Here is a 24,022-nt window from a genome sequence, read left to right as displayed (position 1 = left end):
ATGGTTTGTCTGGCTATCTCCTCCTACAGTAACATCATCATGCATAGTGTTAAATTTATAATTTCCTATGGTCAAGCGGAGGCATCATTTGTGTCTTACAGACAGTGTAACAATTTCAAGTTGTATGCCAACATTACTGTTTGTCTAATCTAAAATATGTGGAACTATACTCATGCATGTGGCAGAGCAGAAAAGGAGGTGGGGGACATTGTCCATATCTAGTATTGTGTATAGTCATGTTTACATTTTTAATGGTTTTTAGCTCACCTGTCCTGAAGGGCCAAAACAGCTTTTGTCATCACTTTTCGTCCATTTCAAAGTGATACATCAGATATTTTCAAACTGATATGTTATTGTGTTGTGTTGTTGCACCACTGTCTCAAGTTTAGGGGGAGTGAGCACTCACAAACCTGTTTCACCACAACATTCTGTATATGCATGTTCAAAGTCTGAAGCCAGTACTTCATAGGTTGTTTTTAGTTGCTGTCTGATATATTTGTATTTCTATTATTGATTGCTTGATATCAGACTGTTGATTTTCTCGTCTTAATGGCTTAACATTTTACCGTGGACACACCAAGTTTATGAATTGTTATGTGATATCAGATTGTTTATTCTTTTGTAGACTGTCATGTTAAAGACTCCAGAAGGTAAGTCTAGTTATGATCTGACAGTATTATTATCTATCATACCGTTATTTAAGAATAAAGTGTTTTTCCTGTACTGATAGTTAGTTTTTATACGCCCGTTGTCTTTTAGACGGGACCTATTATGGTATACCGTTGTCCGTCCGTCCGTCTGTCCGTCCGTTCGTCGTCCACACTTCGGACAATAACTCAAAAATGCTTTCACCAATTTCCATGAAACTTAAGTGAATTGTTTATATCTATTGACGTAAGCTCCCTTTCGTTTTTTTTTAATTTCAGATTTTAAGTTTGGGATTTATGGGGCTTTATTCATAAAAAAGGGGGGATTTTCAACACTTCGGACAATAACTCAAAAAGGCTTTCACCAATGTCCATGAAACTTTGGTGAATTGTTTATATCTATTGATGTAAGCTCCCTTTCAATTTTTATAAATTTCAGATTTTAAGTTTTGGATTTATGGGGCTTTATTCATAAAAAAAGGGGGATTTTCAACACTTCGGACAATAACTCAAAGAGGCTTTCACCAATGTCCATGAAACTTTGGTGAATTGTTTATATCTATTGATGTAGGCTCCCTTTCAATTTTTATAAATTTCAGATTTTAAGTTTTGGATTTATGGGGCTTTATTCATAAAAAAGGGGGGTTTTTAACACTTCGGACAATAACTCAAAAAGGCTTTCACCAATGTCCATGAAACTTTGGTGAATTGTTTTTATCTATTGATGTAAGCTCCCTTTCAATTTTTATAAATTTCAGATTTTACATACAAATTCCGTGTTATGAATTTTTATGCTTAAAAAAGGGGGGATTTTCCAATTTTGGGACAATAACTAACACTTTCAGAAAATTTTATGCAACTTTGATAAATTGTTTATATCTATTAACATAAGCTCCCTTTCCATTTTTATAAATGTTAAAGAGCAACGGGCGTATCATGCGCTAAAGCGCAGCCCTTTATTGGATGTCTGTTTTGTTAAACTTCTGATCGTGAATAAAAGAAGGTTGGGGGTTGAGATATCAAAACACTAATTTAAAACTTCCATATATCTGTATATTCATGTGCTGTCCCAAATCAGAAATCCTGAAAAGAGTATTATTGCTATAGCTTTTCGTTATTTTCAGAATTTTGTCTTTATGGCAGATCTTGCGTTGTGTTTGTTTAAAAACATCTTCTGTACTAATTTTTTCTGCACCAGGAACAACCGTCCACATTACAATTATTTCAGTGATTTCGTAGCCTAAAAAAACGAAATAATGTTTATTTACTTTACAATGCAACCATCTGTAACCACACATAATGAGGAAAGTAATCCATGTTAAGTAAAAATGTTCAATTAAATAAATGTGATATACTGATATAGATAAATCAGGTCCATTTGAACTCTCTGGAAGGTTTATGATGTCAAACTTGGTGCACTTTGGCTACCAACTTAAATTATGTCTTTTCATAAACATAAATAGACCTTAACAAGTCTGTCATTCTCTGACTAAAATAAGTCTGAAAATGAAAGTACATTTTTATGATAAATACATTTTTTATACGACCGCAAATTGTGATCGTATATTGGTATGAGGTTGGCGTTGTCATCGTTGTTGTCGTCGTCGAAGACATATTAGTTTTGGCACAAGGAATTAGGGGCCAAAAAATGGGCCGAAAATAAGCATTTTTGTAACTTCTAGACACTAACTTGTGTGTTAGTGTATGGATCTCTATGACATTATACCACAAGGTTCCATATCACAAAGGGAAGGCTGTGATTTATTTTGGGGGTAATTGGCCAAAAATTTTAGGAATTGGGGGCCAAAAAAGGGGCAAAAAACAAGCATTTTTTTCTAGTTTCATGACAATAACTTGTGTGTAAGCGTATGGATCTTTCTAAAATTGTTCTACAAGGTTCCATATCATAAAGGGAAAGCCTGAATTGAGTTTGGGGTAATTGCCCAAAACATGTAGGAATTAGGGGCCAAAAAGGGGCCAAATATAAGCATGTTTCTAGTTTTTATACAACTGCAAAAATTGAAAAACTTTTGGTCGTATATTGGTATCACGTTGGCGTCGTCGTTGTCGTCGTCCTCCTCCTCCGAATACTTTTAGTTTTCGCACTCTAACTTTAGTAAAAGAGAATAGAAATCTATGAAATTTTAAAACAAGGTTTATGACCATAAAAGGAAGGTTGGGATTGATTTTGGGCATTTTGGTCCCAACATTTTAGGAATTAGGGGCCAAAAAGGGCCCAAATAAGCATTTTCTTCGTTTTCGCACTATAACTTTAGTTTAAGTAAATAGAAATCTATGAAATTTTGACACAGGGTTTATGACCACAAAAGGAAGGTTTGGATTGATTTTGGGAGTTTTGGTTCCAGCAGTGTAGGAATTAGGGGCCAAAAAAGGGCCCAAATAAGCATTATTCTTGGTTTTCGCACAATAACTTTAGTATAAGGAAATAGAAATTAATGAAATTTAAACACAAGGTTTATGACCACAAAAGGAAGGTTGGGATTGATTTTGGGAGTTGAGGTCAAAACAGTTTAGGAATTAGGGGCCAAAAAGAGGCCCAAATAAGCATTATTCTTGGTTTCCGCACCATAGCTTTAGTATAAGTTAACAGAAATCTATGAAATTTAAACACAAGGTTTATGACCATCAGGTCCGAGACCACAATTATTTCTTAGTGCATTTCTTTTAGAACATAAATGAAAATTTAAAAAAATCCCACCTGCACTTTCTCAAAGAAACTTATACAGTGTGTTGTACTACTTTTGGGACAAATTATATCAAAATTATAGAAAACTTCATCGTCTCTAACTCAAAATATGGACAATTTTCTGTTTAGGGCGTCTTGAAATCTTTTGACAGCTTCCGAAGTGCTAATTTTAAACCTTTTTCAGCTGGACCAAATCACTACTTTCCTTTAAAAATCTGGACCCAAATTTTTTTACAGTGTAATTTTATCCCCCTACTTGCAATTTGAGGCATTAAACATGGAGAAATAAATTTGGAAGGGGTATACAAATTAATGGCAAGTAACCCACTGTCAACACTAGGGACTATATTTGTGAACAACGAAAATCAAGGGACGACAATGGTGGTCTCGGACCTAATAAAAGGAAGGTTGGGTTTGATTTTGGGAGTTTTGGTCCGAACAGTTTAGAAATAAGGGGCCCAAAGGGTCCAAAATTGAACTTTGTTTGATTTCATCAAAAATTGAATAATTGGGGTTCTTTGATATGCCAAATCTAACTGTATATGTTGATTCTTAATTTTTGGTCCCGTTTTCAAATTGGTCTACATTAAAGTCCAAAGGGTCCAAAATTAAACTAAGGTTGATTTTAACAAAAATTGAATTCTTGGGCTTTTTTGATATGCTGAATCTAAACATGTACTTAGATTTTTGATTATGGGCGCAGTTTTCAAGTTGGTTCAAATTAGGATCCAAAATTATTATATTAAGTATTCTGCAATAGCAAGAAATTTTCAATTGCACAGTATTCAGCAATAGCAAGAAATCTTCAATTGCACAGTATTGCGCAATAGCAAGAAATTTTCAATTGCACAGTATTGCGCAATAGCAAGAAATATCTAATTGCACAATATTGTGCAATAGCAAGAAATTTTCAATTGGAGTTATCTTTCCTTGTCAAGAATAGTAGTTGAATCAACTTAAATCATTGTTTTATACAATTTACAATGTATATATTCACTTTTACTACCAACTGATAAATTAAAACAATCTTTACCATTCAGTGATGACAAGCACTTTATTTTACATTTTAATATTTTATGATGTATTTAAATGAGTAGTTATTGTTGCAAACTCCATTAGAAATTTGAATTGAGATCAGTTTTGGAAAAAGGGAAAGGGGGATGTGAAAAAAAAAGGGGGGGTTAAATTTTTCTCATTTCAGATTTCATAAATAAAAAGAAAATTTCTTTAAACATTTTTTTGAGAGGATTAATATTCAACAGCATAGTGAATTGCTCAAAGGCAAAAAAATATTTTAAGTTCATTAGACCACATTCATTCTGTGTCAGAAACCTATGCTGTGTCAACTATTTAATCACAATCCAAATTTAGAGCTGAATCCAGCTTGAATGTTGTGTCCATACTTGCCCCAAGCGTTCAGGGTTCAACCTCTGCGGTCGGATAAAGCTGCATCCTGCGGAGCATCTGGTTAGACAATAACTTGTGTTCAAGCGTATGGATCTCTCTCAAATTGTACTGCATGCTACAATACCACAAAGGGAAGGCTGGGATTGATTATGGGGGTAATTGCCTCAATATTTTAGGAATGAGGGGCCAAAAATCGGCAAAAAACAAGCATTTTTCTAGTTTCATGACAATAACTTGTGTGTAAATGTATGGATCCTTCTAAAATTATACTACAAGGTTCCATATCACAAAGAGAAAGCTTGAAGTGAGTTTGGGGGAAAATGCTTGAAACGTTTAGGAATTAGGGGCCAAAAAGGGGCAAAAAATAAGCATGTTTTTAGTTACCAGACAATAACGTGTGTTCAAGTGTATGGATCTCTCTGGAATTGAACTGCGAGGTACCATACCACAAAGGGAATGCTGGGGTTGATTATGGGGGTAATTGCCTCAATATTTTAGGAATTACCTGCCAAAAACGGGCAAAAATCAAGCCTTTTTTCTAGTTTCAGGACAATATCTCATGTGTACATTACATTTCGTTCTCATTATTAGACATTTAAATAATGAACATTTTCCAAATTTGAATATTGCACAGTAAATGAATAATGAAAAATTGTAGCATTTTTTATTTTTCAATATCAAACGTCAAATTCAAAAAATGCTCCAAATTGGAGCATTTTTCATTTTTCAATATCAAACGTCAAATTCAAAAATGCTCCAAGTTGGAGCATTTTTCATTTTTCAATATATGAAGTAAAATTGAAAAATGCTCCAACCTAGAGCATTTTTCATTTTTAGCTCACCTGGCCCAAAGGGCCAAGTGAGCTTTTCTCATCACTTGGCGTCCGTCGTCCGTAAACTTTTACAAAAATCTTCTCCTCTGAAACTATTGGCCCAAACTTAGCATTTAGAGCAAATCTGACATGGGGTAAAAGTGTTTATCAGGTCAGGATCTATCTGCCCTGAAATTTTCAGATGAATCAGACAACCTGTTGTTAGGTTGCTGCCCCTGAATTGGTAATTTTAAGGAAATTTTGCTGTTTTTGGTTATTTAATATCTTGAATATTATTATAGATAGAGATAAACTGTAAACAGCAAAAATGTTCAGCATTAAGTAAGATCTACAAATAAGTCAACATTACCAAAACGGTCAATTGACCTCTAAGGAGTTATTGCCCTTTATAGTCAATTTTTAACAATTTTTCGTAAATCTTAGTTATCTTTTAGAAAAATCTTCTCCTCTGAAACTACTTGGACAAATTAAACCAAACTTGGCCACAATCATCATTGGGGTATTTAGTTTAAAAATTGTGTCCGGTGACCGGGCATACCAACCATGATGGCTGCCACGGTTAAAAATAGAACATAGGGGTAAAATGCAGTTTTTGGCTTATAACTCAAAAACCAAAGCATTTAGAGCAAATTTGACGAGGATAAAATTGTTTATCAGGTCAAGATCTATCTGCCCTGAAAATTTCAGATGAATCGAACAACCCGTTGTTGGGTTGCTGCCCCTGAATTGGTAGTTTTAAGGAAATTTTGCTGTTTTTGGTTATCTTGAATAATATTATAGATAGAGATAAACTGTAAACAGCAATAATGTTCAGCAAAATAAGATTTACAAATAAGTCAACATGACCGAAATGATCAGTTGACCCCATTAGGAGTTATTGCCCTTTATAGTCAATGTTTAACCATTTTTCGTAAATCTTGGTAATCTTTTACAAAAATCTTCTTCTCTGAAACTACTGGGCCAAATTAAACCAAACTTGGCCACAATCATCATTGGGGTATCTAGTTAAAAAATTGTGTCCGGTGACCCGGTCAACTAACCAAGATGGCCACCATGGCTAAAAATAGAACATTGGGGTAAAATGCAGTTTTTGGCTTATAACTCAAAAACCAAAGCAATTAGAGCAAATCTGGCATGAGGTTAAATTGTTTATCAGGTCAAGATCTATCTGCCCTGAAAATTTCAGATGAATCCAACAACCCGTTGTTGGGTTGCTGCCCCTGAATTGGTAGTTTTAAGGAAATTTTGCTGTTTTTGGTTATTATCTTGAATAATATTATAGATAGAGATAAACTGTAAACAGCAATAATGTTCAGCAAAATAAGATTTACAAATAAGTCATCATGACCGAAATGGTCAGTTGACTCCTTTAGGAGTTATTGCCCTTTATAGTCAATTTTTAACCATTTTTCGTAAATCTTGGTAATCTTTTAGAAAAATCTTCTCCTCTGAAACTACTTGGACAAAATAAACCAAACTTGGCCACAATCATCATTGGAGTATCCTAAGTTAAAAAATTGTGTCCGGTGACCCGGTCAACTAACCAAGATGGCTCAGTGATATTGTTTGCCTTAAATTACTGGAGAAGAATCCCAATTTGAAAAAAAAATGGCTTAAAATTATTCCCAAAAAGACAACTTTTTTCCCAATCAGTGCAGTCTCAGTCGTAATTGTGCAAGATTACAAACTAAAAAACACTCATTTAAACATTTTTCATGCCTAAAATGACTATATGTGCAGATTTGAGGGTCTATTTATGTATGATCACTGACAATAAGGCCAACTAAAATTGATTAGTAGATTTTCATCCAAAGTTTTGAAAAAAATGGGGTGGGTGGGAGGATTTTATTTTTTAAATTTTATTTAATTTGAAACCTTCTTGTGGCGTGAACTTCATATGTATGCAAGTGTTATAATTACAAAATGTAGCATATACCATGTAAATGTGTAAACATGTTGAAAGAATCGTACATATTTTTCATAATTCTTGAATAAACATCTCTGATTTGCAATGACTGTTCTACATGCAATTGCTACTTTAGAAACCTATTTTCAGTAAACAGTAAAACCATGAAGAAATTTCCTATTCAGTTTGACTACCAACTTCAAATTTATTTTGCTCTCTAAGCGATGGTTTGTAGTCTCTATAAACTTATGCAAATGCATTGGTATGCAACACAAGTATTATGAATGAAATGAAAACTCAAATAAATGTTGGGAATAGTTAAGTTGGCGCTTTTAAGATTCTCAAGTAATGCAAGAATGACGCATATATAATTACATTGTAAAACATGAAGTTGTTTCAATACTCTTTTAATGGTATTTTGTGTTTTTAAACAAAAAAAATAGCCATAGGTAAATCTAAGGGTTTTTTAGTACACAATGTGTATGTTTAACGACTTTTTGAACTCAATATACGGTCATATTAGATCTAACAAGTTCATGCTTTTGTCAATTTCTTTAATTCAGTAATATTTTTTCTACCAATTTGTTCCACAATTCTTTGTACATCATTCACAGCCCAAATTTGCCAAAAGTCAATGTATTATTAAATAAATCCACAATTTTCTGATGAAAGAAATTTCCAATTAGTGACATACAACGATTTGTGTTCTTGGACACAGCGTATTTAATACTCGTAACCCGAATATTTCATGCCCTTCTGGTAATCTATCTCTATTCTCTGTAGATGATACTGTCATCATTGAGCAGCAGAATTTGTCAACATAATCGTTTTAAAGTACTCAAAACCACAGGGACTCGGTTAGCAGATTAAAATTTTGTAAATCAATGTTTTTAATTTATTTTTTATTATTTCCTGTCTTTTTGCATTACTATATTAACGTATTTAAAGTTGCCATCACTATTTCTTTGTTTTCTGGCAATGTGCAGATTACTATCCATATCCATATACTGAAAAAACCTAAAGGGATCTAAGTCGCCATCTTGAATTGCCTTCCCTACTTTAGATAAAAAATAATTAAAAATATGAATAAATTACTATATACCTTACAACAGCCCTCATTTTCTTCCGAAATGATTCTTCTATAACATGCATATTTTGATTTGTGGATTAACAGAACCCTTACGAAGTTTCAGTTGCATTCGTGTCAGAATATTCAAATTTCCCGGCGAAAGCAACGTATCATTCGGAAACTTCTGGGTTGATGCGTTTACCACAACGATAAATCCTTATAAACAGACGAGTGCTGTCCCTTTATTTAATTTTACATATCGAGCGCAAAGTTAACGAATATAGAACCTTTCTTCAAACGGGGTAACATAAATCATTGACTTTTTCGAAGACACATCAATAAAATAAAGAAGTTACTAAAAATATTGACACGTTCAATGGGATTTATAAGGTTTACTTGTTGTACCAGGATATAAAAAAGGGGGAGGGCCGGTTGGTAGGTCAACTTGGAGTAATACTTTGAAAAGTATATTAACTTATTATACATGCATGTATGAAGTTCAATCGGAAGGCCCCTTTTCCATATACATACATACTCCTCTGATTATATAAGTGTAAGTGTTGTTAAAATATCAGGATGTCAGAAATACAACCCGATAGTTTGGGACAATCATTTGATATTTTCAATGGGCGGAAGGATAGGAGGATAATCTGATATTGAAACAATACATGCACTAACTGTTCAAAGACATTTTTGTTTGATAGTTAATTTATATGAAGGATATCTTGGTGTGGCGTAGGTATGAAGTTAGGGGACAGCACTCGTCTGTTTATAAGGATTTATCGTTGTAGTAAACGCATCAACCCGGAAGTTTCCGAATGATACGTTGCTTTTGCCGGGAAATTTGAATATTCTGACACGAATGCAACTGAAACTTCATAAGGGTTCTGTTATTCCACAAATCAAAATATGCATGTTATAGAAGAATCACTTCGGAAGAAAATGAGGGCTGTTGTAAGGTATATAGTAATTTATTCATATTTTTAATTATTTTTTATCTAAAGTAGGGAAGGCAATTCAAGATGGCGACTTAGATCCCTTTAGGTTTTTTCAGTACATGGATATGGATAGTAAACTGCACATTGCCAGAAAACAAAGAAATAGTGATGGCAACTTTAAATACGTTAATATAGTAATGCAAATAGACAGGAAATAATAAAAAATAAATTAAAAACATTGATTTATAAAATTTTAATCTGCTAACCGAGTCCCTGTGCTCGAAACAAGAAATATGAAAACCGAAATTTGAAACAGGAAGTTTGAATGAAACGAAATTATTGACGGTTACCAGTAACGGAAATGAACAAAATCGGGAAATCGTAAATTTTTCAAAATAAAAAAAATCGGGGCGGGACGATTTCAGAGGGGCAGGGGGGGATGAAAATCTATCAATTAATTTTAATTGGCCTAAGGGGTATTATTTCAAATGAGAGTTTACCTCTTGAAAGTGGGTCTGCAAATTGAAGTTCCAGTCAAATTCATGGTTTATTATAAATTTTCCAATAAGATAAAAATGACGCATATTTTCCCAATAAAAAAGGGTAGAGGTAGTTTTGAAAAAAGCCAACAATATCACTGTGGCCGCCATGGCTAAAAATAGAACATTTGGGTAAAATGCAGTTTTTGGCTTATAACTCAAAAACCAAAGCATTAAGAGCAAATCTGTCATAGGTTAAATTGTTTATCAGGTCAAGATCTATCTGCCCTGAAAATTTCAGATGAATCGAACAACCCGTTGTTGGGTTGCTGCCCCTGAATTGGTAGTTTTAAGGAAATTTTGCTGTTTTTGGTTATTATCTTGAATAATATTATAGATAGAGATAAACTGTAAACAACAATAATGTTCAGCAAAATAAGATTTACAAATAAGTCAACATGACCGAAATGGTCAGTTGACCCCTTTAGGAGTTATTGCCCTTTATAGTCAATTTTGAACCATTTTTCGTAAATCTTGGTAATCTTTTACAAAAATCTTCTCCTCTGAAACAACTGGGCCAAATTAAACCAAACTTGGCCACACTCATCATTGGGGTATCTAGTTGAAAAATTGTGTCCGGTGACCCGGTCAACTAACAAAGATGGCCGCCATGGCTAAAAATAGAACATTGGGGTAAAATGCAGTTTTTTGCTTATAACTCAAAAACCAAAGCATTAAGAGCAAATCTGGCATGAGGTTAATTTGTTTATCAGGTCAGAATATATCTGCCCTGCAAATTTCAGATGAATCAAACAACCCGTTGTTGGGTTGCTGCCCCTGAATTGTTAATTTTAAGGAAATTTTGCTCATTATTATCTTAAATGATATTATAGATAGAGATAAACAGTAAACAGCAATAATGTTCAGCAAAGTAAGATTTACAAATAAGTAAACACGACCGAAATGGTCAGTTGACCCCTTAAGGAGTTATTGCCCTTTATAGTCATTTTTTTACTTTTTGTATAAATTTTTGTAGATTTTTAGAATTTATTTTCCACTGTTAATACTGGGCCAAGTTCATTATAGATAGAGATAATTGTAGCAACAGGAATGTTCTGTAAAGTAAGATCTACAAACACATCACCATCATCAAAAGACAATTTTGTTATGAATTTATCTGTGTCCATTGTTTAATATGCACATAGACCAAGGTGAGCGACACAGGCTCTTGAGAGCCTCTAGTTAAGTAATGTCCCTGCCAGTCAATGTTATATTCATTATTCATTTTAGTTAGTATAGTCAGTTGTACTGTTCATTTGTATATTTAGTACATTGTTTTGGGGACATTAAGGTGTACCCTTGTTTGTCAGTCGCGTCGTACATACATCCCTCAATTGGTATACCGCTCTAAACTTTAGTTGGTCTCAACTTAATTGTATGAAACTTATAAACAGCGGTTATTACCACAAAACACAGATCAAGTTTGAATGCAGGTGGCATCACTTTTACCATTCTAGAGTTACGCCCCTTTACAAATGGAAAAGTTGCTTAAATTATCGTTTCCGTTCTCTAACTTAAGTTTGCCTTTTACAACTTGTGATGAAGCTAATACACAATGCTTATTACCTCAAAACTTTGATCAAGTATGAATTTGGGTAGCATCACTTTCACTGTTATTGAGTTGTGTCCCTTTATATTAACAATATAACCAAGCGGGGGCATCATCTGTGTCCCATGGACACATTACTCATTAATTTTATCATCTTTTCCCCCCAGATACCATTGGTATTCATATAATTTAAGGTAGCACAATACAAAGATTTTTTTACTTCCAATCACTAACATTTGAAATGCTGTAACTTTCTTATGAATGCATAGAAAATAAAAAAAAGAGGTACATATAGATAGATAAAAGATTAATCTTTTAAATGAATGTAATATTTTTATTATGCAATCATTATGTAATCAATTATTATGTAATTAGTGGCAAAATCTGGGTAAGGTCACTTGAATGAATTTAGCTCTTTTATCTCTTTAACTATACAGAAAATTTTAACGAAATCTTAATCAACACATCATGGGCTTCAAAAGGGTGTCTCAGATTGTCTCTATGGTATTCTATTCTCTCATAAATCTCCAATTAGTGAAACATCCTAACCACATAAAAGAAGATAATGTTTAATAAGGTGTAAAATTTGTTCTATACATTCTATCTGAAATCTGAGACACCCTTTTGTAGATAATGGCCATAGGAACAACATATTCTAAAATCAAGCCTCTAGGGATACCTATGCAGAAGCTAATTTCATTTGAAAGTGGAAATTTGGTGAAAAATATTTTAGACACCGTTAACATTATAATTGGTTACATAATTGTGGCATAATGCTAACATTGCATTAATTTGAAAGAGTAATCTATTAGCTATCCAAAACTACCACTTTTATAAATTTTCAAGCATTATTAAGAAAGTTACAGCATTTTAAAACTTGGTAGTTGGAGTTATAAAATCTTTGTATTGTGCTACCTTAAGTAAAACATATTCATGTCATTTTTACAGAATATAACAACTTGAAGAAAAAACAACAGTTAAATCGTTTAACGGGTAAAGGTACCTACGAATCGTATGACATGCGCTGTATGGTAACTGGCCAGTTCGCCGTCGGAAAAAGTACTCTGGTGAAGCTATTAGTGGGGGACGTCATTCCCGAAGGGAGACATCCTACAGATGGTATCTCGCTTCTAGAAGGTCGCTGTGGTCTTGACGTCCAAACAAGAGAATGGATTCTTATAAATCCAGGTAAGAGCATGTTTGTTTATGCCCCTGTCGCATTGGAGGGGGAATTAAGTGTTACCCCGGTCCGTCTGAACGTCTGTCCAAGCATTATTGGGAAACAATACTTGAAAATTTTACCCCACCAAACCCAGGTATATGCAATTATCCCTCAATACTGCATGCTTTGCAGAGAAGCATAAATACGAAATTAGATTGTCATGCCAATTACTCGTTCCACTAAAAATAGAAAATGATAGTGCGAGTAGGACATCCATATACTATGGACACATTCTTGTTTGAAACCTATATACTATGATCATTACCACAAAACTAACAACAATTTTTTGAATTTTGGTGACGTCCCTTTTAACGTTCTTGAGTTATGTCCCTTTATAACATTATATGCAAACAGGGCATCATGTGTGTCCCATGGACACATTCTCAATATATTTTAAAAGATTTAAGGTGACTCGGCCCTTTAAAAGTGCGCAGTTTAATTAGATATAGGAAGATGTGGTGTGAGTGCCAATGAGACAACCCTCCATCCAAATAACAATTTAAAAAAAGTAAATCATTATAGGTCAATGTACGGCCTTCAACACGGAGCCTTGGCTCACATCGAACAACAAGCTATAAAGGGCCCCCAAAATTACTAGTTTAAAACCATTCAAACGGGAAAACCAACAATCGAATCTATATAAAAAAAAAACAACACATTTTTGTCGAGCCTTTGACTTTAGTTGAAAAAGCGAGATATAGCGATCCTACATTCCGTTGGCGTCGTCGTCGGCGGCGGCGTCCACAATATTCACTCTGTGGTTAAAGTTTTTAAAATTTTAATAACTTTCTTAAACTATCCTGGAATTGTAAGAAACTTGGCCAGAAGCTTGTTTATGATCAGAAGATAGTATCCAGAAGTAAATTTTGTAAAAAATAAAATTCCATTTTTCCCGTATTTTACTTATAAATGGACTTAGTTTTTCTTCCAGTTAACATTACATACAGTCTGCAGTTAAAGTATTTAAAACATTTTTAAGATTCTTAAACTAGCCTGAATTTTTACCAAACTTGGACAGAAGCTTCTGACAATCAAAAGATAGTATGGAGAGGAATAATTTTATTGATTTTTTTCATCATTTTTGATGAGTGTGTGATTAACAGCAAAAGTAGGCGAGACACTGGGTTCCGCGGAACCCTTACAAATTTTTGTAATAGTTGTTAGTGGCTTTGAACTAGCTGTCAAATAACTGTGAGTACTCTCAGATCTGTGCATTGTGTCTTTTTGTGTATAAGTACCCGGCCACGTCAACTTGTATTTTTGTCCATCTGATGAGTTAAGCCTTTTTCAACTGATTTGTATAGTTCATTCTTATGTTGTACTGTCCAAGTCAGGAGCCTGTACTTCAGTGGTTGTCATTTGTTTATGTGTTACATATTTTTTTTTTATATATAAATAAGGCCGTTCGTTTTCTCATTTGAATTGCTTTACATTGTCTTATCGGGGCCTTTTATAGCTGACTATGCGGTATGGGCTTTGCTCATTGTTGAAGGCCGTTCATGTATAGTTGTTAATGTCTGTGTCATTTTGGTCTCTTGTGGACAGTTGTCTCATTGGTAATCATATCACATCTTCTTTTTTATATTGACCTGTTAGTCCCTCATAATCATCAAACTGTCCGTCTTATGCTTGCCATTGCACCCATCTGAAATTACAGCACAAAACTTTAATAATACTAATGACATAATATTTACATATGCATCTCGACATGATAGTATTATTCAGTATCTGTTCTAGGAGTTATGTCAGCGCAAATTCTCTTTCAAATTTTAATACACAGTTTGAGTTTACTGTTTTTAAGACGTTTTTTGTTTGGTAAGGAATTGGGGGTGGGGGTGGGGTGCTTTTGTTCATGTATTGTCATTTTTGAGTTAGATACATTTATTAGTTATGTACAATCAATTGAAGAAATCATTCATGCAAGCCATTTATATCTAAGACATTTTTGCATGTGCAGTTATAATTGATATTCAATACCAATCAAAATTTAGCTTTATTTGACATCATTTTTCAACGCGTCTTTTTACAATCAAAATTTAAATTGCTAAATTGCAAATATTTTTACTCTAAGTGAGAGGTTAATTGTTGTCGAGCCTGCAACTTTTGTTGCAGAATGCTCGACATAGGGATAGTGATCCGGCGGCAGCTACGGTGGCAGCGGCGTTAGCTAACTTCTTAAAAGCTTTATATTTTAGAAGGTAGAAGACCTGGATGCTTCATACTTTGTATATAGATGCCTCATGTTACAAACTTTCCATCAGTCACATGTCCAATGTCCTTGACCTCATTTTCATGGTTCAGTGACTACTTGAAAAAAAAGTTAAGATTTTTTGTAATGTTAAATTCTCTCTTATCATACATGTGTTATAAGTAATTGGATAACTATATTTGGTATGTGCGTACCTTGCAAGGTCCTCATGCCCCTCAGACAGTTTTCACTTGACCTCGACCTCAATTTATGGATCAGTGAACTAGGTTAAGTTTTGGTGGTCAAGTCCATATCTCAGATACTATAAGCAATAGGTCTAGTATATTCAGTGTATAGAAGGACTGTAAGGTGTACATGTCCAACTAGCAGGTGTCATCTGACCTTGACCTCATTTTCATGGTTCAGTGGTTATAGTTAAGTTTTTGTGTTTTTGTCTGTTTTTCTTATACTATATGCAATAGGTCTTCTAAATTTGATGTATGGAATGATTGTAAGGTGTACATGTCTAGCTGACAGGTGTCATCTGACCTTGACCTCATTTTCATGGTTCAGTGGTCAAAGTTAAGTTTTTGTGTTTTGGTCTGTTTTTCTTTTACTATATGCAATAGGTCTTCTAAATTTGGTGTATGGAATGATTGTAAGGTGTACATGTCTAGCTGACAGGTGTCATCTGACCTTGACCTCATTTTCATGGTTCAGTGGTCAAAGTTAAGTTTTTGAGTTTTGGTCTATTTTTCCAATACTTTATGCATTAGGCCAACTATATTTGGTGTATGGAAATATTTTATGATCTATATGTCTGTTTCGCAGGTTTTATTTAACCTTGACCTCATTTTCACGGTTTATTGCTCAGTGTTAAGTTCTTGTGTTTTTGTCTGTTTTTCTGAATTTATAAGCAATTAGTCAACTATATTTGTTGTATTGAAGAATTATTGGCTGTACATGTCAGCCTGGCATGGTTCATCTGACCTTGACCTCATTTTCATGGTTCATTGATCAATGTTTTGTTTTCTTGGTTAATGTTGAGTTTATGTGACAGTTGTAATAAAGCTTTATATTTGGTCTATCAACATAATATCTATGATTAGTAAAGAAGGCGAGACGTTTCAGAGTGTGCACTCTTGTTATATTTTATAGTGTGTGTTTCTATGTTAGGATGATACACTATTGTTCTTTATAAAAGTGAAAGTCGGTACCTATTAGATTGTTTAAACCATGAGTTCCAAATGGTGAAGTTGAAATCATCCCTTCGTAAAGTTTAAGGACGCAATCACAAGTTGGTTGACTGTTATGGAATAACCGTTTCACAGATAATATCGGACATGTTCCTTATGTCGAAACTACAATACCCTTACCTTTACACGAATGTGACCTACCGAATTAGACTTTTTACTGGATTTGTAATAACATAATAAACACGACGGGTGCCACATGTGGAGCAGGATCTGCTAACCCTTCAGAAGCATCCGATATCACCTCAGTTTATGGTGGGGTTCGTATTGCTTAGTCTTTAGTTTTCTATGTTTTGTTATATGTACTATTATTTGTCTCTTTGTCTTTTTATTTTTGGTCATGGCGTTGTCAGTTTGTTTTCGATATATGAGTGTGACTGTCCCTCTGGTATTTTTAGTCCCGCTGCAAGTCTTTCTGATGTTCAGTAGTTGTCTTTGTTGATGTGGTTCATAACTGTTTATCGTTTCTTGTGATATATATATATATCCTTTGATTACCTCCCTCACACTTCTTGAAAATTATGCATACAGAAATGATGATTGTCTTGAGATGATCAGCTGTAAAAAAAAGTTATTAGTTACTATTGATTAATATTAATTTTAACCATGACTGTATGTCATTTTATATTTTGATATTTAATGAGGTATTTAAATGAGTAATTATTGTTGCAAACTCCATTAGAAATTTGAATTGAGATTATTTTTGAAATAAGGTAAAGGGGAGGTAAAATAAAATTGGGAGGGAGATACACATTTGTCGGTGGGGTGGTACAATTTTGCTCATTTTAGATTTCAGAAATTAAAATGAAAATTTCTTCATTAATTTTTTTTAAGGAGATTAATATCCAACATCCTAGTGTATTGCTCAAAAGCAAAATAAAATAATTTCATTAGACCATATTTATTCTGTGTTAGAAACCTAAGCTGTGTCAACTTTTCAATCACAACCCAAATTCAGAGCTGTATCAAGCTCGAATGTTGTGTCTATACTTTTCCCAACTGTTCAGGGTTCGACCTCTGTGGTTTTATAAAGCTGCGCCCTGCGAAGCATCTGGGTAATATATATATATATATATATTATTGACCTATCATGGTTTACTTTTATAAATTGTTATTTGGATGGAAAGTTGTCTCATTGGCACTCACACCAAATCTTCCTATATCTAGACCGTTGGTTTTCTGTTTGAATAGTTTAACAGTTGTCAATGTTAAGACCCTGTATAGCTTGCTGTTTGGTGTGATTGAAGGCTCTGTGTCGAAGTTCGTACTTTGACCTTAACGTGCTATGATAGTTTACTTTTAACATTTGTGACATGGAAGGGGAGTTGTATCTTTGTCACTCATACCACATCTTCCTACTTCTATTGTACATATTTTCAGTCTGGGTTAGGAATATACACATAGAATGTTATCACCCTCTAATGTACAATGCCATAGAAGCGCATCATATAGAACACCGTATAGCGGATTATTTTAGCGGGTGTAAAATATCGCGGTTGACATCTAAAAAGGTATACGAAATATTTAGGCAGTAATTATTTTGGCGGATTAAAAACTTTTATCAATTTTATTGCATGTGCGCTTTTTAATTGGCGGAATTTATTTTGGCGATTTTGTTCTATCTGCGAAAATAAGCGAAAATGTACACACCGCGAAAATCACCCGCTTTAAGTTAAGCATTTATTTTAACTTTTTATACTAGAATTCTTTTTTGTTCTTCTTATAGGAAGTTATAACGCCATGGATGTTGTTTACAATAAGGTTTTAATGACTTCAAGAGACGAGAAGGGAACAAATTCAAGTGAAAAGTTAGACCAACATCAAGCATCAGGAAGTAAAGACGATAACATGGGTAATCCAGGTGTCCTACAGCAATCACAAGCTATGGCATTGCCTCTGCCATCAAACACATCAGATACTATCTCTAACCAACCCCCATCAGCCATACCTTTATCACCGGAGACGTCCTCCAGTGTGCCTCTATCACGACAGCAGTTGAAACAGAAAATGAAAGCAAAGATGACTATAGATGAAATCAGAAGAAAAATGGAAAAAGTCCTAAAGAGTGGAAAGTACAAGATGAAAGTTGGAAGACTCATCTTCTGGGATTTTGGTGGACAGTATGTTTATTATACAACACACCAGACCTTCATGACCTATAGAGCTTTGTTTCTTGTTGTTTTTGATGGAAGCAAAGGATTACATGAGCAGGTTCCTGATGTCTTGTGCTTTCCAGGGCAGCATATGACTCCAACCCCAGCAGGTATTATTATGAAACTATTCATTTTATTAATCAACTTTGTACTTGTTTGGCTCTATAAATATTTTGATATGAGCGTCACTGATGAGTCTTATGTAGACGAAACGCGCGTCTGGCGTACTAAATTATAATCCTGGTACCTTTGATAACTATTTACACCACTGGGTCGATGCCACTGCTGGTGGACGTTTCGTCCCCGAAGGTATCACCAGCCCAGTAGTCAACACCTCGGTGTTGACATGAATATTAATGATGTGGTCATTTTTATAAATTTCCTGTTTACTAAACTTTGAATTTTTTAAAAACTAAGGCTTTTCTTATCCCAGACATAGATTACCTTAGCCGTATTTGGCACAACTTTTTGGAATTTTGGATCCTCAATGCTCTTCAACTTTGTACTTGTTTGGCTCTATAAATATTTTGATATGAGCGTCACTGATTAGTCTTATGTAGACGAAACGCGCGTCTGGCGTACTAAATTATAATCCTGGTACCTTTGATAACTATTATTAATATAAACATATAACACGTTCAAGACTTACAAATCATTAAAACATGAACTTTGTTGTTAACTGATCATACGAATTCTAAATTCATCGATTGAACCAGAGGGTGTAAGTAAGAGGATGGAAATCAATGATGAAACATGCTGACAGACGGAAGCTTTTATACAAAATGAAAAATCCAGAGAGAAACAGGTGTTTGGAATCGCGATCTTTAATATATTTCAATCAAATGGGGTTCGCAAGGTATTGAATGAATGAATGAATGAATCTTTATTGCATTAGCAACAACATTGCTTTAGCATAAAACTCGGTCAAATTAAATATTCAAAATTCCATTGATGGTTTTTTGGAATTAATCCATGATTCATTGGAAAATAACATATTGTTAACTTGGTGATATGGGCAGTGATCAAAATTGAATGCATAGTGACATTGAGTCAGAGAACTCACTTTGAAATGGCAATAACCTTTAAAAATAAAAGAACATTTTATGTATTTAGTTACAGACAAAAAACACAAGGAATTACTAGAAACCAATATCGATATTGCAAACTCAAGCCAGCTATTTATCCCGAGTATCCATATAAATGGACGTAAGAGATGTATTGTATTGATATGATGTTTTATTTTCAGTATTCTTACAACACTGGGTCAACTGTATCCTTACCTATTGTAAGGCAGTATATACAGGCATTCCAAAGATCTTGTTTGTTGCAACTCATAAAGACAAAGTACCAAAGGTAAGTGAAATAATGTTAAGTTATATACAGCATAGGTGGATCCAGGGGCCCCCCTTACGTATGAAAAATTTAGTTGATTATATAGGGAATCACTGAAACATGACTGGAGTGCCCCCCCTTTAGGTCAGTCAGCGCCATCCCCCCCCCTCCCCCCCTTTAAGAAAAGTTCTGGATCCGCCACTGTACAGACACGTCTGATTATGGCACATAGTATTCTTTACATCACTTATTTACACTAACAATTCAGCACATGATCGATGAAAATGAAAATGCGAACTTATTTAATGTTTGCCTATAATTTAGTATTAGAAGGGCGTTGGTGATCGAATGGTCTGAATAGTTCATATATTGTAATACCATTCCGTTAATACCGAGAAGTGAGGTACAAATAATCAATTAACATATTAAAGAAACTACCTGGGGTGTAATAATGCAAATTGGTCATGTTGGCAAAAATTTATAATATTATTTTATTGTTTGTCCAGCTGTAAGGAGAAACTAAAATAACATTTTCTTGAAAAGTTTATTGTTTTATAATTAGATAATTCATAATAACTACTGTCCCTACTGTAACAAGGTTGCAGAAGTGATATTACTAACTGTTGTGTGGTTTATGCGTTAACGTTTGTGAATTAATCAGTTAGAGGTAACCACTTAATATGAAGTCAATACTGTTTGTTATAAAGTTTCATTAGCATTAGTTAGTGCTACGAATGAGCAAAACACGTCGTACCTTTGTTGCATAAATTACAATGAAGTAAAACTTATATGTAAAATCTTTCAATCATTCGTCAAACCTTTATCATTTGCTTGATTTGTCCATTGTGAAGGAAAATATTCCTTCTTTTTTCGGGGGAAGTTGTTTAATAATAATCCAAACTTAAGGTAAATAAATTTGTGTCAAACAAATATGTTACACAAATGTTTGGACAAATATTAGATCAATTGAGAATGAAGCATCGTTTCAGTCAAAGATCAAAATCACAGCAGCAAATTGAAATTAAGGCATGTTTGTTGTTAGAATATAACAGAAAAAGGCAAATTTAGGATTATTGAGAATACCTATACAAGATCTGAAATCATTATTTTAATTGCACCAGATGCGATGCACATTTCTGCAATGTCTCTTTACTAATTCGAAAGGTTCAAATATTTTAAAATCAAGAATCTATTACAGACTTTGAAGATAGGATTTTTACCAACAAAATTTAAAAACCCGAGTTTTTTTCAGTTCAATAACTTTAGTTTTAATGATGACACAATGGAAATCAATTTCTATATTGACATATTTCACTGTTACTGTTATCGTGTAGTGATCTTTGATTGTATTGAAAATGTACCAGAATGTCGTTTCTGTGCGAAAACTTCTATAGCTAGTTCTCTTCCAAAATGATGTTTGTGATGAAAGTATGAAGGTCAAATTAAATATTCAAAATTCCATTGATGCTTTTTTGGAATTAATCCATGATTGATTGGAAAATAACACTTTATATCAATTTTGTGCAATTACTAAGAACATTTAACATAGTTTAATGTAATCACATTTCAATCTCAATATGTTGATTCGTTGAATATTCTATTTTTTGACATTTAGGAGTTGGACCCATGGAATAATTGTTTTACATGAACAACCAATAAGCGGTTTGCTGTCATTTTGCACGCCCTTATTTAGTTTTTCTTTTAATTGTTCACGAGTATAAAACATGTCTAAAATCATCAACTTTTTACTTTGGATTACTGGACTCACTGATAACTTAGTTTTACATGAACTAAGGCAGTGCATACATTGCATCTCACCATAAAATATTATTACTCTCTGTTCTTCTGTATTTTTCATAGGAAGATATTGAAACACGACGTACAGAGTTATATTGTGGAGTAGAAGAGTTATTTAAAGACCATGAAGGACGAGGACATCTGATCATCGACAACAAAATATTTGTCAATGCAACAGACAAAACAGATCCGGAGATCGATGTTCTTAAGAAAGCAATCACAGATCTTACCTTTCAACATCCTTGTTGGGGAGAGTCAATGCCCAATGCCTCTGTTCCTCTTGAACTTGAGATTGCTAACCTGGTAGCAAAGGGGACACAAGTATTGTCATTGAGAGAAGTTGAAGAATTAAATTCCATCAGCAAGGTGTCCGTCTTGTCAAACGAAGAGCTGAGAAAATTTCTACAATTTCACCACTCACTGGGGAAATTAGTCTATTTTGATACCCCACAGTTGAAAGGTTATGTGATTATCAGTCCGCTGCTTCTGGTCGAAGTGATGAGATCCTTTGTTACAGGTATTATATTATATACTATCCACTTGTATATTCTTCATGGTCATCAAACACAGCCAGGTGTCTATATAATATGATAATAATCTCATTATCGCCTTAGGCTAGATAATTGTCATAACAATTCAAAAGACTTTCAAAAATAAAAATTTGCAGTCATAAACTTTCTAGAAAAAATTGCAAACACAGACTTAGACATTAACCAATCAAGATTATGGATATGATGTTCAAAGAAGTACAAATGAAAGTTTTAGGACTAAATGGCCTGCTATTATCTGAAACTACAGAAACAGTTGTAACCAAATGTTCATTGGGTTATCTCTTTTAAAGAGTGTTTTATCGTTCCTGTCAGTCAATCAACTGGCTGCCAAGGCTAAAAATATTACAAATGGTTAACATGTGTTAATGATCTCAATATTTTGAAGTATAATAGATAGGGGGTAAAAGATTGAACATAGGTGTGACATGCAAGTTTTGTTTATTTTTATGAATATAAATAGAGAAAATCTGAAAGGGCCAAGAAATATCAGAAGGTTGAGATCTACTAAAAAGCTACTGTCTGTTTACATCTTATATATGTTATTGCCCTTTAAACACAAATGCTACCAGTATTTTGTTGTATATGTTTGCCTATGCAGTTATAAACTATAAAACAAAGATTGAAACATAAAAATGCAGACATGATCAGCAAGACAAGATCTTCAAATAAGTCACATGTTTTCCATAATAGTAAACTCTTTATAGCGGAATTATTAACTTTCAATGGCTCATTTTACCTGTTTGTGTTTTGAGTTCGTTTCTTTAAGATACTTTTGATACTTTTTTAGCTCACCTGGCCCGAAGGGCCAAGTGAGCTTTTCCCATCACTTTGCGTCCGGCGTCCGTCGTCGTCGTCCGTCGTCCGTCGTCCGTCGTCGTCGTCCGTCGTCGTTAACTTTTACAAAAATCTTCTCCTCTGAAACTACTGGGCCAAATTAAACCAAACTTGGCCACAATCATCATTGGGGTATCTAGTTTTAAAAATGTGTGGCGTGACCCGGCCAACCAACCAAGATGGCCGCCATGGCTAAAAATAGAACATAGGGGTAAAATGCAGTTTTTGGCTTATAACTCAAAAACCAAAGCATTTAGAGCAAATCTGACATGGGGTAAAATTGTTTATCAGGTCAAGATCTATCTGCCCTGAAATTTTCAGATGAATCGGACGACCTGTTGTTGGGTTGCTGCCCCTGAATTGGTAATTTTAAGGAAATTTTGCAGTTTTTGGTTATTATCTTGAATATTATTATAGATAGAGATAAACTGTAAACAGCAATAATGTTCAGCAAAGTAAGATTTACAAATAAGTCAACATGACCGAAAAGGTCAGTTGACCCCTTTAGGAGTTATTGCCCTTTATAGTCAATTTTTAACCATTTTTCGTAAATCTTAGTAATCTTTTACAAAAATCTTCTTCTCTGAAACTACTGGGCCAAATTAAACCATACTTGGCCACAATCACAATTGGGGTATCTAGTTTAAAAAATGTGTGGCGTGACCCGGCCAACCAACCAAGATGGCCGCCACAGCTAAAAATAGAACATAGGGGTAAAATTCAGTTTTTGGCTTATAACTCAAAAACCAAAGCACTTAGAGCAAATCTGACGGGGTAAAAATGATTATCAGGTCAAGATCTATCTGCCCTGAAATTTACAGATGAATCGGACAACCTGTTGTTGGGTTGCTGCCCCTGAATTGGTAATTTTAAGGAAATTTTGCTGTTTTTGGTTATTTATCTTGAATATTATTATAGATAGAGATAAACTGTAAACAGCAATAATGTTCAGCAAAGTAAGATTTACAAATAAGTCAACATGACTGAAATGGTCAGTTGACCCCTTTAAGAGTTATTGCCCTTTATAGTCAATTTTTAACCATTTTTTGTAAATCTTAGTAATCTATTACAAAAATCTTCTCCTCTGAAACCACTGT

General features: G+C 34.0%; 1 protein-coding gene across 1 annotated transcript in view; it reads left to right on the top strand.

Moving 5' to 3' along the window:
- Nucleotides 1-24,022, top strand: part of LOC143083959 (uncharacterized) — a 94,611-nt gene that overhangs the window by 54,316 nt on the left and 16,273 nt on the right. The window contains exons 4-8 of the mRNA XM_076260376.1: nucleotides 626-650; nucleotides 12,544-12,783; nucleotides 17,985-18,521; nucleotides 19,658-19,764; nucleotides 21,604-22,057. Of these exons, the coding sequence (XP_076116491.1) occupies nucleotides 626-650; nucleotides 12,544-12,783; nucleotides 17,985-18,521; nucleotides 19,658-19,764; nucleotides 21,604-22,057 (1,363 nt within the window). The remainder of the gene's footprint in view (nucleotides 1-625; nucleotides 651-12,543; nucleotides 12,784-17,984; nucleotides 18,522-19,657; nucleotides 19,765-21,603; nucleotides 22,058-24,022) is intronic.

Source organism: Mytilus galloprovincialis, chromosome 7 (genome assembly GCF_965363235.1).
Source record: "Mytilus galloprovincialis chromosome 7, xbMytGall1.hap1.1, whole genome shotgun sequence".
NCBI classification, from domain to species: Eukaryota; Metazoa; Mollusca; class Bivalvia; order Mytilida; family Mytilidae; genus Mytilus; species Mytilus galloprovincialis.
Note: the sequence above shows the minus strand (reverse complement) of the source record. Positions and strands in the feature narration are given on the sequence as shown.